Raw genomic sequence first — 17,148 nt, forward strand, 5'->3', positions numbered from 1 at the left:
TATAGACAAAACAATGAATTGACTAATTGAAGAAAAAAAAAAAAGGTCAGTGGATGAAAAGAATCGGTACTTGCAGCTCTGGTTGTGTGTGCTATGGCTTCATTTTAAAGAAGTGAAAGAAAAAGTACATATAGGATGACTAAAATAATGTATTAAGTGTTTCCTTCTATATCTTTGTTGTCTTTAAAAACATGAAACTTGAAGTGCCTTCATTGTTCATTCCTGCCCGTTTGAAAATTTTTGTTTATCTCCAGTATTTTTTTTTTTTTTTTTTTTTTTACATGTCTTCCTATAAATGTTGGCCACATCACACCCTGATCTAGGGATTTACAGTGAGAACGAATGGGACGTAGGATAATAATTTATATCTTAATATGGTACACATGTAAGTGATTGTTGTAGCTACATGTAAGTGATACTACAGCTTTCATAGCCACCTGTATGCATGTCCCCGTGGGACTCAACAGGCTTGCTACTGTCTGAAATTCAGACCCCCCCTCCCTCAGCATGTTCTGTAACTTATTTTGATTGTATTATTGTAACAGTGAGCACAGCGACTGATGCATCGGAAGTTGAATGCCGCAGAATGTAAACATAGCCTCAGACAGTGCTCGCCAACTGCTCCAACTTTTCCCTCTGAATGTCAGTTTTACAAAGTTCTTTATTATAATGAGAAAATTGGAAGTGACTTCTAGATGCTGTCAGCATTTTACCAACTGCCATTAAAAGTCATATGATATACGATGCCAGCAGGCGAGGCGATGAGTAACATATCTGTAAAATGGGATTCTCTCAGATTGCATCTTTACTGTGGCTCCTCTGACTAAAATAAAATGTGCTTTGGTTCATCATCTTGGTGTTTTTGTCATAGTGAATGTAGCATTGTACGTATACTAAAGTACTGTACTTAACAGTAAGTAAAATTTTTAGGTACTTAAGTTGAGTCCATTTTGTGCTACTTCATACTTAGACTCCATTACATTTCCAAGATAATTATTGTATTTTACTCCACTACATTTATTTGACCTATTATAGTTACTTTTCATATTAAGGTTGTGATTAAAAATGAGAATCTTGTGTCTGAGTTGTTAGCAGTTCCACCAAAGAGACATTAGTTTGACAGAATTCCTACACGGTTTTATGAAAACATTACTGGATTCCCAAACCGGTAAAATCATCAAAAAAGTCGCTTAAACAAAGATTTTACAGCCATGCTAGAATTTCTGTTAGGCTGTACGTTGGCACAACAGTAGTCTATATCCACGACGTTCCACTTCCTGGATTCCTCCGTTGCCGCCGGAAATTCTGCCGGATTTCGCTCTTTTCAGCTGGATTTCCGTTACCTTCCGCTTTCTTTGTGTTGGAATTATAAACTTGGGTCGATTTCTGAGGTCTGTGGTTAACTGCTCCTCAGATCTCTGCAGGGTGAATCCAGACAGCTAGCTAGACTATCTGTCCAATCTGACCCTAACCCTTTCTGTTGCACGACTAAAACAACTTTTGAATGTACACGTTCCACCAAAACAAGTTCCTTTCCGAGGCTATTTTGCAGCGGCTCCGTGGCCCTGCCTGGTGCTCGGTGCCCATGCAGATTTGTGATTGGTTTAAAGAAATGCCAATAAACCCGAGCACGTTATTCTCCCATCCCGGAATGCTGTGTGGACTAGCCAGACCCTCCTCCGCAGCACTGTGGAGGAAGGTCTGGCAAAGCGAGACTAGCAGAGCAGTGCTTTGAGCCAAATGCTAACATGCTTTATGAACATTTTGCTCCATCTGTGCTAAGTTAAAGGGATCTACGGTAGATGGCGGTCGGCACACCCTCTGTTTGGAGAAGCAGGCAGGAGCTCCGACGTGGAGGCTAAGCAATGTTCTGCTGTTGACGGGGGCAGCAGCAAAATGTAAGAAAGCCCACCTCGGGGTGGCCTCTGGCTCGATTGGTGTAGGCTCTGTCCTTGCCAGCGACCCAGGTTTGAATCTGAACCGAGGCCCATTGATTCATGTCATCCCCCCTCTCTCTCTCTCTCCCATTTCCTGTCTTTCTTCAGCTGCTCTAAATAAAAGGAAAGAACCCTAAAAAATATCTTGAAAAAAAAAAAGCATTGATTAACATAACGGCTACAGTTCCCCGTTGGAAAGGTGGGTTAAAACGGTGAAAATATTCTAAACATAGCGTGCACTTCAACCGATATATTTTTAGCTGGCTAAAAAAGTTTTGCTGCTTCCCCCGCTTAGCTTTTGTGCCAAGACACATGCCTGCTTCTCTAAACTCGGGGCGTCCCGACCACCCCCTACGGTGACTATGGATAAGTACCTCACACAACAAAAGATATCCGTACTGTCCCTTTAAGTTATGTTTTTAATGCAGGAGTTTTACCCTTAATGGAGTATTTTACACGGTGGTATTGGAACTTTTACTAGTAAAGTATTGAGTACTTCTTTCAAGACTGACAATAACAACGCGTCGCATGAAAAATATTTTCTTTATTACAATTTTTTTTCCACTCAGACATTATCTATTAGTACAAATGTGTTTAACTGGATTATTGAACAGTGCAACATGGTGTTGAAATCAAGGTTGTACATGTCAATGCATAGTTCCAAGGTCCATCGTAAATCAAAAAGAAATCATTTTTAGGACATGCCTCCTCTTTAATTTCCTAAGAGGAAGATCATTTTATTAGAGTACAATTGTCTTTTACCCTTAAAATAGTTTATCGGCACTACAGAAATATCCCTTTTGATGAAATGAAACCTGAATAATGCGTCAGTCAGATGACAACTGATAATCCAACAAATCTTCAAGAACCAAATGAATCGCTCACCTTTACATAATATACATTTGTGTAAGTGAAGAAACGTTATGAGTGAACAGTTCCAGTAGCATTGTATTATTCCTATTGTTGCATCTGGTTTGATGACTGTAGTGGAAAACCCCAAAAAAAACAAAAAAACTAAACAAACAAAACACATACAAAGCTGTTTTAAATATTCACAAGTTAAACAGTAATTACAACAAAAATACTTAAGGCGTTTTTCAGTAGAATTCTGTACAATCACAAATAATTAACTATTAGCCCTTCAGGGAGAAGAACAGAGAAAGCAGAACAAGTCATGTGTTAATGCTTCATTAGTCGACGGCGCTCTAAAAAGGCCAGAGTTGAGGTGTTTATTTCTTTATTTTCCAGGACTGTCGGATGAGATGAATAACAGAGAATATAAATAGGAAGTTATTTGTAAGAGAGGCCTGATAGAAATCCAGTCGTCGTTTTCAGCACTAACACAGACCGTTACCCCAGTCACGTTGCACGTTGACAACTTGCCAGTCCACATTTCAAAAATTCATTGGGAATTATTTGAGGTTTTAAAGGTCATCTAAAAAAAATTGAATCTGCATTTTCAAGCCCCGATTCATGTCAGATTGGGTCACATTCATTTAATAAATAAAAACAAAATGATTAATAGAACTTTCTTAAAATGCTCCGATATTTGCCCAAATTATAAAGTACCCGTTGAAGAAAACATTTTGGTATTGAGTTGAATAAGCAGGATGTAAAAATCTAAACTATTTTCTGACAACATGCAATGATGTCTAAATTAAAACGTATTGGCTACAACAGCCAATGAGGAATTCAAGGGAATTTCCCATTCAATAGATCCATGCTTTTCAAAACTTTTTTTTCTTCTTTTTTTTGTTTTGGTTTGGTTTGGTTTATAGTTTTGAGTTGTTTTTATTTTTTTGTATTTTTCCATCTTGTCGGAGAGGCAGTTTTAATCAGAAGTGGTCACTTTGTCAAGGCTGCAGTGGCTCGGGGTTGAGGAGGGTCTCTCCTCGTCATCGTCTGCTTTCAGGAGCGGGGAGAGGTCTGCGTCCCCCCCCGCCTCCTCCCGCCGGGCAAGCCTTCAGTCGCGGTGGCCGTGGCTCGGTGGCGTGATGCTGAAGACTCGGATGCGCAGGTGGGAGGCGATCTGGAGGCACACGCCCGTACAGTAGCGCGTTAGATCCAGAAGGGAGAAGACCTGAAGAAAGATGGAGAGGATCAAACATCAAGTAATAATAATAAATAAAAAATAAACAAAAAAAGAATAAAACAGCCAAAAAACTTTGCAGGATGACTCTTTTTAAGCCACATGTCCATTACCTTCCGCTTTCTTTGTGTTGGCATTCTAAACTCCGGTGGATTTGTGAGGACTATGGTTAACTGCTCCTCAGGTCTCTGCAGACAGCAGACAGCTAGCTAGACCTTTGAACGTACACGTGTTCCACCAAAACAAGTTCCACCCTGAGGCTATTTGACAGAGGCACCGTTATTAGGCTCGTTCGAGAGGAGCCAGATCTGCGCAGAATCGATCACCGGCGATCGCCGCCCAATGCTTGCCGGTTAGATTTGTGTCCGACTTGATCCCAACTAACTCTGACGTCATGCACACGTGGGCAACGATAACCTCACGAGATCAAGGTGGCCGCAGTAGCTTTTCACTGACTGCAAGACCCAGGCGGACCCAGGGCATGCTGGGAAACGGCCTCTCAGCTGATCTAACAGCTGATTGGTTCAGGATTGACTCAACATGATATGATATATAAAAACTTTTTAGTGATTTTGATTTGGAGGGATTTTAACTGCTAGTTGTCTGATTTAAAAGGCTTATTCTGTACAGAACACGTGTGGCTGATAGTTACGTTTAGAAGTCAGAGAGACTAAATCTGTTCAGATTACAGATCATCTACAGTGTAAATCAGCAACAGATCGCATGTAGAGCATTTTGACAGCTACTCTGTCATAATAAAAACAACTGGAGACTGTGTAGGAGCTGATATATGGGTCTGAAGGCTGCTGGAATCGGCTGGAAACTGTCCGACTTGAGAGCAGATTTTTGTCACCGCCCCCGGCTGCTGCCGCCTGCTCTCGTCCACTTTACAGGCGAGGCGCAGTTCATCTCCAACGAGCCTATTGTGTCCGGGGCTTAGCACCGCCCAAGACGATTGCGATTGGTTTTAAGAAATGCCAATAAACCAGGGCATGTTTTTCTACCATCCCGGATTGCTGTGTGGACTAGCCAGACCCTCCATCCGCAGCGCGGGCGAGGAAGGTCTGGCAATGCCAGACTAAGAGAAATACAACAACTACAACAAATATTTCAGTACATAAATCTATGTAAACTAGTGGCTTTGGGCTTTTATAAAGTGCTCATTCAAAAAAAACAGAGTACACCAGGTTTTGAGTTCATTGGCCAACTTAACTAAAAACACATTTTTATCCACTAATACATTTTAGTTGTACACCCACCCACCACCTACACTACACTAAAAAGCAGCACAGTCATTAATTGTGGCAGTTATTATATTATCACTTACACTCTTATCTCATTGTGGGGTATTTTATGTAATTCTCTGTACTTATTTTCTTTAACGGCAGTGAGGAATTGTTTTATTTAGATTTTCCCACGATCCCCTGGTCCACCCACACAGGTGTTTTCCCTTTCCTTGATTACACCTTTAGTCAGGACTGCGTGCACGGACCGGACACCGCTTTCGACTTTCACCTTTATCGTTCCCGTGTATACAATATATGCCGTCAAGAGCATATATATGCCAAACCTGTAGGTGGCAGTGTAACGAGAAGCTCAAGCGTTAGCCAATCAGAATCCCGAAAATAGCAAGAGCAGCAACAAATCACTTCCTCTCTCTTCTCTTCCGCTCTTCCTCGGCTGCCTAAGCCTCCGTTTGTCTCAGTTTACATGCAAACGAAGTTTTCCAAAATCTTCACTCTGGCCGGAGGCTTTTTGAAAGAATCGTTTTCAGAGGCGAATTCTCCCTTTGCGTGTAAACGAAGGGAAATGTCTCTTTTTTTTCCCAAAATAACCATGTACGTGTAAACATGGTATGAGAACTGCTTATTTCATGCTTATTTTTTCCCCAATGAGCCAGATGAAGGCCACAAGCAGCATCGGTCTAGTAATTAAGTCCTTGCTGGAGTTTTATCTCGTCAGACTTTTTACTCTAATATAATACCAGCCATATGAATCTGTTTAAAGCTTGCGAATGGCACAAATAGTTGTGGACTTTGTGGTTAAAATGTTTATGATGTGCCCCCTAAAGCACATAGAGAGTTGTAATAGTTTTAGGTTATCTTATGTCAAAGCTGAGCAGTATTAGACCAAAGCCAGCGATAACATGCGTCATGGATGTCAAAGGACCTTTGAACAGAACCTTGAACTACAGCTGTAAGGAGTGCCTGATGATTAGAAGGCTAAAGTGAAAGCCACACAACTGAGAACCACACTGTGCTTGCGTGTACATAGACTTAATGTGTTTCTTTCAATCGTAATTGAAGCATGAGAAAAGAATGCAAAGAATGCAAAAAAACTAAGTATTCCTTAATTAAACGGTTTGGTCGTTTTTTCTAGTTGAACGATACTTTTCTCTGGAACAGCCTTAAAGACAAGTTGACTTTGTTTATTGGGCGAGTCGAGGGTGCAGCTTTATGAAGCATAAATGTACAGTCACAGTATCCAAACGGACACCATGGAGAGCATTTTACACCATCAAATAGGGCCTTTTCTGCATTTTGTGCAGCTTTGAATGCAAATCCGGTCTATATTTTCATCACTTTACACATGGTGATTGGTAGTCAACGATGTTATTTAGCAATATTAAATCTTTGGATAACACCCTTTACGAAAGGAGGAACCGTTAATACTACCAGAAATGTGTCAAACACTGACCATGGCGATCCAGAGGACTATGTGCTCATCGATGAAGCTGTTGAAGTACTGGTTGAGGAAGAGGAGGCCGGGGCCTATGAAGGCCGTGTCCGGGAGGTGCAACTCACTCTTGGTCATGTGTGCGACCTACAGAGAAACAGAGAAAAACGCTTATTTAAAATACATTCTGTACTAAATGACAAACAAGAGGAAACATGAGAAACAAGCCTAAAAATGGGTTCACACAGATGCAACAATGGGAGCATCATTTAATGAACTTTGTTAGGACAATTCATTTAAAAAGGTGAATAAAGTTGTCATTCTGAAGATTGCCATGAAATCAAACCCCGCTTCTGATACCATTTATGGTCAGAATGTATTTGTACGTGTGATCAATGTATTGATCGGATATTGATATTCTGTAACTGCCTCTGTGGTTTCCATTGCTATGGACCTTCTTCACAGCAGACATTTTTGACTTGTCACAGTAGGAAAAGCACAGCTGAAATCAGTAACCTTAACGATGGCTCAATTCCATCAAGTGTCCCAGTAAGCTATTTCAGTGAGTCAGTGGTTATCAATTTCAGCTGTGCTTTTCCTACTATGACAAGTCCAAATGTCTGCTGTGAAAAAGGTCTATTGGCAGAGTCCGCTAACCTGACTCCGCCAGATGGATTGCTTGGCATTTGCTCGGCATATCCATCTGGGAACTTTCCATTAGAGAACTTTTGGGAAGGGGTGAAAATACTGGTTAGCTGATTGGATGAACCATCTGTCTATCACCTATGTTGGTGATAGATGGGCCAAATCAACCAATCGGATCCACGAAGCGTATGAAAATACAACCACAAGCCCGTCCCTGCTGCTGCAGGCAAAGCATAGCTCGTTAGCTCAGCAAGCAAGCAACATGTCGGTAAAGGATATTTGCAGTTTGTGTAACGAGAATTTAGGAATAAAAGACACCATTTCAGGTTCCCAAAAGAAGGATCCAAGAGAAAAAAAAAGCATTAGCGAGCGGCTACCAGAATTAGGGCTACCGCTGGCTGAAAATACTGGTTAGCTGATTGGATAAACCATCTGTCTATCACCACCTAACCCACCTCAAAACCAACGCTGATTGGCCCGATCTTGTGGCCAACGGCTCCAAATTTTCTCTATCTCAAGATGCCAGACTGATCTGCGAGTGGATAAGTGGAGCTCGCGAGATCAGGACGGTCTCACGAGGCTAAGAGTCCGCCATTCCTGCACTAGATTCAAATTGCCTTCACACGCAGGAGGGATTCACAGGAAATGGTGCAGCACATACTCTAGCGTTGCGGTTTTTAATTTTTATCTCAATGATATCAGACTCACTGTTGACTGTCCTACAACTGTATCAGAGCTGAGTTAAGACACTGCTGATGCAAAACAAACATTTCCACTGCTGCTTCAAATTAAAAGTGTTTTTTATTGTGAAGCAGTCACAGACTGACGCAATGTATTTATCATAGAGGTTAGTGCGTCCACAAAATAAAACATTTAAAAACAACTTGAGTTTGTTAAGGCTGTTTAATGCTTCTGTGTCAACTCCACGCCGTAACTACGCCGTCGCTCCTACGGCGTCGTGACCCTTTCGGAGTTCTGCGTCGGGGTTGCTTTGCATCGCTGTGCATTTCACCGCCATAACACTAGGGGGTGATAAGTCTGAGGTTATTTGCGAGGGGTCTGCCAGCCAGTTTATGTTATGTTAGCAAGCAAACTTTAGCACAACTGCTTGCTGGCGAAGTGCCAATTTCGAAACGTTACTAACATATAGACATTTTACAAATGGATAACCCCGTCATTGTAACCAAAATATGTCCGTGAACTAGCATGTTGCTACTCCCCACAGTAGGCTGCGTGAAACACTGACTGTCAACACACAGGACGAGTTGACCAATCACAGTCCTTGCGGTCTGCGTCGCCTCGAAGCAAAGTTAAAAGATTTTGGGAGGTGCACATCGAGCTACAGCACAGGGCTCTTTCTGTGTCTGTAGCTATTGAGGAGGAGAAAGAGGGGAGGCAAGGTGGATGTTGGGGGTGTGGCCTTGACCAACTTCCACTTTGCTCATTTGAAAGCCATGATGTCTCGCTTTCTAATGGGCAGGCCAAATTCTCTGGGCGGGCAAAGCAGAGAAAGAGAAGGTAATCTTGCTCCTTATGACCTCATAAGGAGAAGATTCCAGATCGGCCCATCTGAGCTTTCATTTTCTCAAAGGCAGAGCAGGATACCCAGGGCTCGGTTTACACCTATCACCATTTCTAGCCACTGGGGGACCATAGGCAGGCTGGGGGAACTCATATTAATGTTAAAAAAAAACTCAAAGTGAAATTTTCATGCCATGGGAACTTTAAAGACCAGATCAACGTACCACAAGCTTGTTGGAGATCTTGGCCATGACCATGCCAAAGGTGAGCAGGTACAGACAGGGGTGGAGCTCAAACAGCTGGCTGGACGACTTCTTGAAAATGATGAAGGCCAAGGTGAGGATGAGGCCGACGTGCAAACCAGGACTCAGCACACTGGTGTCCTAAAGAGAGGGAATGTTATTAAGTATGCCTCACAACATAGCATCTGCTATATAAGTTATATCTTCCAGACTTGTTTGTTGACCTACAGCCACAGTTGAGCCGTTTTTGCCAACGCCTCCATTCAAAATGACATAGAAGTAGTTGTAGCAGGAGTAGAGGGCGCCGCCGATGATGCCAATGATAGGGAAGACGTACAGCTTCAGTCCAATGATGGGCAACTACAGAAACACAGGAAGATTAAAAAATTAATGCAAAGACACAAAGCATTCCCCTATAGTAAGAAGAAATTTGCTTATATGAAAGCTGCAGGCATGCCGAGGCGTGATGGGAGGGCAAAGCAAAAAAAAAAAAAAAAAAAAAAAAAAAGGCATCATCAGCTTTTTGAGCCAGATCATGTCCAATAGATGACCTGTTGCCATTGCATTAGCTACCCATATTTACCTTCTCACTTCTCTCATGTGATGTTAAGTCAAGCCTCCAAAGGCAGCACAGAGTAAAAGTAAAACACAAATTCTATTTAAGACTAGAATGACGACTAAAAACTAGGAACTGGTGCAAAAACTAATGGAGAAGAAAACTTGTACTATACAAGGTGAAATGAAAATGTTCCTCTGTGTGTGTGTGTGTGTGTGTACAGTATTTGAGCATCTGTACATACGACTGTACGACATAGATCATTCTTAGTTACCGTGCTTTGCCAAAGGCTCACGCCTCCGAAAGCCGACATCACATACATGATCGTGATGGCGATCTGCACCTCTGTGACGTCAATCCTGTGAAGAAAGTAACAGGGAAGAGTGAGATTTTTTTTTTTTTTCTTTAATTTAAGTGACAATATAACAGTTTCATAGTTATATAGCAGCAGAACGGTATCGGTTTTATTACTGGACGCTACTGAACGTGTAACTTACAGGCCAAAGCGGAGGGTCCCGGACACGTAGGTCTGCCAGTGGGCGCAGAAGAACATGAACATCCCAATAAAACCGCAGAAGAAAATCCAGTCTGGGAGTCTTCCTATTCCGCACGAAATGCATGTTCCCACAGCAACGAAGACTGAAGGAAGAAAGACAGAACAAATAATGAATATCTCGTTCTGATCGAATAATGCACTGCAGCGGATTCTTAATAGATTGTAAAAAACAAAACTAATAATAGTTTGGGTTCAGGCATCCGGTGAGCAGCACAGTACCTGTGGAGACAGCATCGCAGCCGTGGTCGAAGAGCTCCCCCAGAGCTGAGCTGGTGTTTGTCCTCCTGGCCTGCTTCCCGTCAATGGCGTCCAGAGACTGGTAGATGAACAGACCCAGAGCACTCATGATGAAGGCCCATGCTGGAGCCTGGAGGTGGGGAGAGGAGGGGGAGATTATTATTTTTTTTAGGGATCCCTGCTCACAAGAAGGACCACAGCCTTGTCATTTGTTGAAGCAACACACATTTAGGAGAAGCAAGGTAGAGCTTAAAGCAAGTGGTTGAATAATCTAATCAATTATTCAATGGAAAGAAAAATAATGGGACTATTTTGATGATTGATTGATCGTTGAAGTCATTTTTTAAGTTAAAAAACATTTTTTTTTTTTAAATCCCTAGTTCCAGCTTCTCAATTGTGAAGCAGTTGTTGCTTTTCTCCATGTTATGTCATTGTAAAGTGAATATTTTTTTGGGGGGGGTTTTGAGCATTGGTCGGACAACACAAGACATTTGAAGACGTCACCTTGGAATCTGGGAAAGTGAGATGGATATATTTCAATATTTTCTCACATTTTAAAGACCAAATGATTAATTGAGACAGTCACTGGAAGATTAGCCAATAATGAAAATAATAGTTTCATTGCAGCCATGAAGTAAAGGGCAGCTCAATATTTGGCACAGGAGTCAATATCTTAGTCTGTTTCAAAACTATATCAGTATCATATCTCATGCAGATATTTCCCATGTGAATGAATTCAAATCTTACAACAAAAGGAGTCTGATTTTACAAATAGTATATCACATGCAGTGTTTCATACTGGATGGGGACTAAAAAATTAATACACTTTTATGAAATAAAAAAAACATAAACCCTCAGGAGAAAAGAGCAGATGTGCTATTTTACACAGAGATGCAATATAATAAAGGTTAAATGAAATTAAATATATATCTAAGAGTGTGGTTAATTTTTAGGACGCAGAATTATTGTGATGCAATGGAAATCAGGCTGTACCCGTTTGATAAGACCTACCGTCAGTGTATGCACATTATTATTTAACTACTGGGCTGGGTCCAGGCTGCATGCCTAGTAGCACTCATGAGTCTTTCCCAGACAAGCCTGGGCCCTGCGTATTAGATTCTTCCACAATTTATGTTGTGATAGGTAATCGAAAAAGAATGGTGAATAAGCACGTAACTGCAAACTTTGCAAATTTAGCATCCATTCCTCGTCAGCCACAGTCTGTCCCAAAAAATGAAAACACACTAACACTAGCACTACTAAACGTTAGGTCTTTGGCAGGAAAATCATTTTTAATCAATGATTTTATTATTAAGCACAATCTTGATTTTATGTTTTTAACTGAAACCTGGTTGGACCATAATAACAGTGCTGCTGTTCTCATTGAGTCAGCCCCCCCCTAACTTCAGTTTTATGAGTGAGAATAGAGTGAATAAGAAAGGAGGTGGAGTCGCCATTTTGTTTAATGACTCATTCCGATGTACGCAATTATCTTATGGAAATTTTGCTTCTTTTGAATATGTGGCTCTTCAGCTAAGATCCTCCCCTCAAGTTATACTTCTAAATATCTACAGGCCACCTAAATACTGTGCAAACTTCTTTGACGATTTTAATGAACTGCTATCTATAATCTGTATTAACTTTGTCCGTGTAATTATTGCTGGTGATTTTAACATTCATGTTGACAACCCCCAGGACCAAGGGACCAAAGAACGGTTTTGTGTTTTTGAGAGCTATGGACTGACTTAGCATGTTACACAGCCCATGCACAATAAGGGGCACACACTGGACTTGATTATCTCAAAGGGTCTAAACATTTCCAAGGTTGTGGTGACTGATGTTGCTCTCTCTGATCATTCATGTGTTTTCTTTAACGGCACTATCTCTGTGCCCAAAAGTGTTCAAACAAAGTTAATCAGAAAACGGTATATCACTGAAAACACCAGTGAATCATTCATTCAGCTTTTCTCCTCTACACCCGCCCTCACTGGGGCCTCAGTCACTGAGCTTGTAGATAATTTCAACTGTAAAATTACGAATGTTATTGATGCTATTGCTCCCACTAAGGTCAAAGCTGTCTCTGGTAAGAAAAAATCTCCATGGAGAAATTTTATAGTTGTGAGAACAGAAAAAAAGAGAGTGTCGAAAAGCTGAATGCAGTTGGCGAAAATCTAATCACCAGATCCATTATAACACTTATAAAGAGAGACTTCGCATTTTTAATCTGGAACTAAGAAATGCAAGGCGGCCCTTTTTCTCTGACATTATCGCCAGAAACAATAATAATTCACGTGCTTTGTTTGCTACTGTTGATAGATTAACCAACCCTCCAGTACCTGTAGCATCTGAACTGTTGTCTACCAAGGCTTGCAATGACTTTGCCTCCTTGTTCACAGACAAAATTCAGAAAATTAGACAAACAGTCAGTGCTTCCATATCAAGTACAGAAGATGTGTTGTCACAGTGTGCACGCAAAACAAATTCCAACATGACACAATTTCATACGATCAACCTTAAAAACCTGGAGGACATTATACAACATCTGAAAACCTCCTCCTGTTGCCTTGATATTCTACCAACGGGTGTTTTCAAAAATGTTTCGAACTGTTTGGCTTCTGATCTTCTACAGATTGTAAACACGTCTCTGGTCTCAGGTATTTTCCCACAGGCCCTGAAAACTGCAGTCATCAAGCTTCTCCTAAAAAAGAACAATCTAGACACGACACTAATGAGCAACTATAGGCCAATATAAAACCTTCCATTTTTAAGTAAAATCATAGAAAAAGTGTTTTTTCAACAACTCAACCTTTTCTTATCACTAAACAACAGTTTTGATGCCTTCCAGTCAGGTTTTCGACCACACCACAGCACCGAGACGCATCTTGTTAAAGTCTTTAATGACATCCACTTAAACACAGATAGTGGCAAAATTTCAGTCTTAGTATTACTTGATCTCAGTGCTGCATTTGATACGGTAGACCATGACATATTGCTTGACCGATTGGAAAACTGGGTTGGTCTTTCTGGCTCAGTACTAAAGTGGTTTGAATCCTATTTAAAGAATAAGGACTACTTTGTGTCTATAGGCAATTATACATCTGAGCATACAAATATGACGTGTGGAGTTCACCAAGGCTCAGTTCTGGGGCCTCTTCTGTTCAACATCTACATGCTTCCACTGGCTCAGATTATGGAAAACTACAAAATAAGTTAACATAGTTATGCGGATGACACACAAATTTACATAACCTTATCGCCAGGGAACTATAGCCCAATACAACAATTAAATATGTGCATTCAACAGATTAATGATTGGATGTGCCAGAACTTTCTTAAATTAAATGAAGAAAAAAACGGAGGTGGTCGTTTTTGGAGCAAAAGAGGAACGATTGAAAGTCAGCGCTCAGCTTCAAACGACAATGTTAAAAACAACAGACAAAGCCAGAAATCTTGGTGTAGTCATGGACTCAGACCTGAATTTTAAAAGCCACATTAACATAATTAAAAAATCTGCCTATTACCTTAAAATATATATCAAGGGTTAAAGGACTTATGTCTCAGCAGGATCTGGAAAAACTTGTCCATGCTTTTATCTTCAGTAGACTTGACTACTGTAACGGTGTCTTTACAGGTCTCCCTAAAAAAAATCAATCAGACAGCTGCAGCTGATTCAGAACGCTGCTGCTCGAGTCCTCACTAAAACCAAGAAAGTGGATCACATCACTCCAGTTCTGAAGTCTTTACGCTGGCTCCCTGTGCCTCAAAGAATTGATTTCAAAATACTTTTACTGGTTTATAAATCACTAAACGGTTTAGGGCCAAAATACATTTCTGATCTGCTACTACATTATGACCCACCCAGACCTCTCAGGTCGTCTAGGACAGGTCTACTTGTTGTCCCCAGAGTCAGAACTCAACAGGGGGAAGCAGCGTTCAGTTTTTATGCTCCACATATTTGGAACAAACTCCCAGAAACCTGTAGGCTGCAATTCTCAGTTCTTTTAAATCTAAGCTAAAGACCTATCTTTTTGATGTTGCTTTTCTTTAAATAATCTATTTTATTAATTTTAATTTCTTATACTGCACTGTAACTTATATTCTTATACTGCACTATCAATTTTATTCTTGTCTTTTAATGTTTTTAATTTGTTTATTAATGTTTTTAAATTGTTTTTAATTGTCTTCTAACTGCTCTTTAATGTTTTATGTAAAGCACTTTGAATTGCCCTGTTGCTGAAATGTGCTATACAAATAAAGCTGCCTTGCCTTACTACAATAGGTATTGACCAGATTGTTCTTGTTTTTCTGTACTGTGGGTTAGGAAAGTAGATTTCAGTTTCTGACTAGTCACCATCCATACACACCAAATGCATCTGTGTGTGTTCTATAAGTATGGAGAATGAAGGATTTCAGCTGAATAGGGTAGCTCAGTTCCTCTCACTGGGGTGGAGGTTATAGACCATCTGGACACTAGAGCCGGCCAACACTGTGTTTACCACTACAATGTGTGTATGTTTGTGAGTGTGAATGAATGAGTGTGTGTGTGTGAGAGAGAGAGAGAGAGAGAGAGAGAGAGAGAGAGAGAGAGAGAGAGAGAGAGAGAGAGAGAGAGAGAGAGAGAGAGACACACACACACAAAGATTGCCTGTGTTTTCAGAGAAATCAAGAATCTCATGCTGTCCTAAATATTCAGAGATCCTGCTGTTTTCTTCAAAGTCCATGTCCTAAATGCCTCACGGACTGGTGGGGACAGAGTCCGCTTGTTTTAGGGTTATCACAGAGGTCACGATTTAGGGAGATATAAACGGTGTCTATTGGATCATATGAATTCCTCTAATATATGTCTGTTTGCACAGGCATGGGACTTTCATACGTTTACAAGTCCATGCAGAAGAGTGGCCAGGTTTTCCTTATGCAATACTAAATAATTAATAGGGAATAATGCACATGTGGAATTTGACAGAAACAGCATGCTGCATGATCTGTGGACTTAGTTGCAAGGTTCTTATAGGTTGGATTGGACAAAGGTGTAACACACACACCTATGGATTTCCTTCTTGGGTCATTGCTTCACAGTAAACCTGCTGACACGTTAAATGGATCATAGGTCATAGGTGTGTTGCAAGGCCTATTAGTGTATTTGAAGTTTTAGTTTTAGGAAGCTGAGACTAGAGGTGGATCTGGAGCCATTTCAAGGAAGCACTAACGTTAGTGTTACTAACCATATGGTTAGCCTCCTCTCTTACGGATAACTGAACAAGAACAGCCCAATTCCCTTCATATTTCTGTGATTTACCACCTACAACACCGCATCCTGGGCAGACAGCAACACACAACAACGGCACGTAAAGAACGTGAAAGACCACATGACGGACACGTTTACACCCGATACAGTTTTACTGTAGGGGAGCGATGTCACACCTAATCAGATTTTTTAAATCAGATAATTTAAAGCGTCCTCCCTTGTATGTGTCAAGGCAAACGTGACACCTTGTGATTTAAGATCTTTACAAAATCCGTAGAAGACGGTCTCTAATTCGGCTTACACTGACATACATAAAACGGGACATATACTTCAATAAAACATCAACTGTGCGAAGGGTATTATTTGATATTGTCCGAACCTCCTGCTAAAACACAGGGTGACCCCATAAATTAAGTAGACATCTTATTAAAATGTGAGTAGCTGTGAACCTCAAATGTATGCCGAATTAACAAGTCCACTCCGCTGATTCGGTAAACGTCTTCAATTGCGGCTTTTCAGGCATGCGAAGTTTGCGCAAGTGGTCACGCACTTTAATTTACGCAATTCCTGAATGGAGGATTCGCGTTCCTTTTTATACCAGAGGAAGGAACGTAATTTGGGTCTATGTCTCTGTGTGGAAACTTTGGCCAAGGTCGCCGTTACAGTACTCACCTCCTCTGTTGCAGTGGGACAATAATACACAAGCACCACCGTGGTGAGGATATTGACCAGCAGTCCAACAATAGTCAGAGTGTTTGGTGCGATCCATATCGGAGTTTGCTGGACGAGCCAGTTCCAGTAGATTTGACACGGTGGCTCAAACAGGGATCGACCAGAGGCGCTGTATTTGTGCTCCTCCAACCGCTTGAGTTGTGCAGGTGACAGCGGTTCTGGCCACAGGAAATGTGGCATTGTTTTTCTGCCTAGTCACTCCTCGAATTACCGTAACGAACTTCCCAATACTCCCGGGTAGTGGTTCAGACGGGGCTATCTTCTTTCGGCCGACTCCAAAAAACAGCAGCTCATTTGGCATTTATAGGTGGGTGACTAGACGAGAGGCCATTTCCACAGCGGAACCCATGAGATGTCGATACTCACATTTCTGAACGAGTTACGTCTCGGCAGGAAGCGAGGATCCGGAAGGGAATAATATGGCTGCGCACCGGGAAGTTTAAAGTAAAAATGTGTGTATGGCAACTGCTGACTACCCTCGATTACCCTATTACCATATACGGTCTATGGCTATGGTTATAATACATCCATCCATGCAGCTGCGAGGTTAATTCAATAATATATGCTGCATTAAATGTCAAAATTAGTTAGGCCTCCATCAATTCCAAGCTATTCAAATGACAGTAAGTACTCAACATTTTCACATACCCATGTTTTAATGCCACTCATCCTGGTTTGTAGCGTTAGTGCTATTTAGGTTGAAGATGGAATA

At 41.1% G+C, this 17,148-nt stretch overlaps 1 protein-coding gene across 1 annotated transcript; it reads right to left on the minus strand.

Annotated features, from left to right (window-relative positions):
* Nucleotides 1-2,466: 2,466 nt before the first annotated feature.
* On the minus strand, nucleotides 2,467-16,875 carry chpt1 (choline phosphotransferase 1). The gene is made up of 8 exons (XM_028570578.1): nucleotides 16,377-16,875; nucleotides 10,442-10,589; nucleotides 10,164-10,305; nucleotides 9,941-10,025; nucleotides 9,339-9,470; nucleotides 9,093-9,251; nucleotides 6,724-6,849; nucleotides 2,467-4,017 (listed from the first exon to the last, which is right to left on the minus strand). The coding sequence occupies exons 1-8, from the start codon at nucleotides 16,614-16,616 to the stop codon at nucleotides 3,901-3,903; spliced, it is 1,149 nt and encodes a 382-aa protein (XP_028426379.1). The 5' UTR covers nucleotides 16,617-16,875; the 3' UTR covers nucleotides 2,467-3,900.
* Nucleotides 16,876-17,148: the final 273 nt, after the last annotated feature.

Source organism: Perca flavescens, chromosome 23, assembly GCF_004354835.1.
Source record: "Perca flavescens isolate YP-PL-M2 chromosome 23, PFLA_1.0, whole genome shotgun sequence".
Lineage (NCBI taxonomy): Eukaryota > Metazoa > Chordata > Actinopteri > Perciformes > Percidae > Perca > Perca flavescens.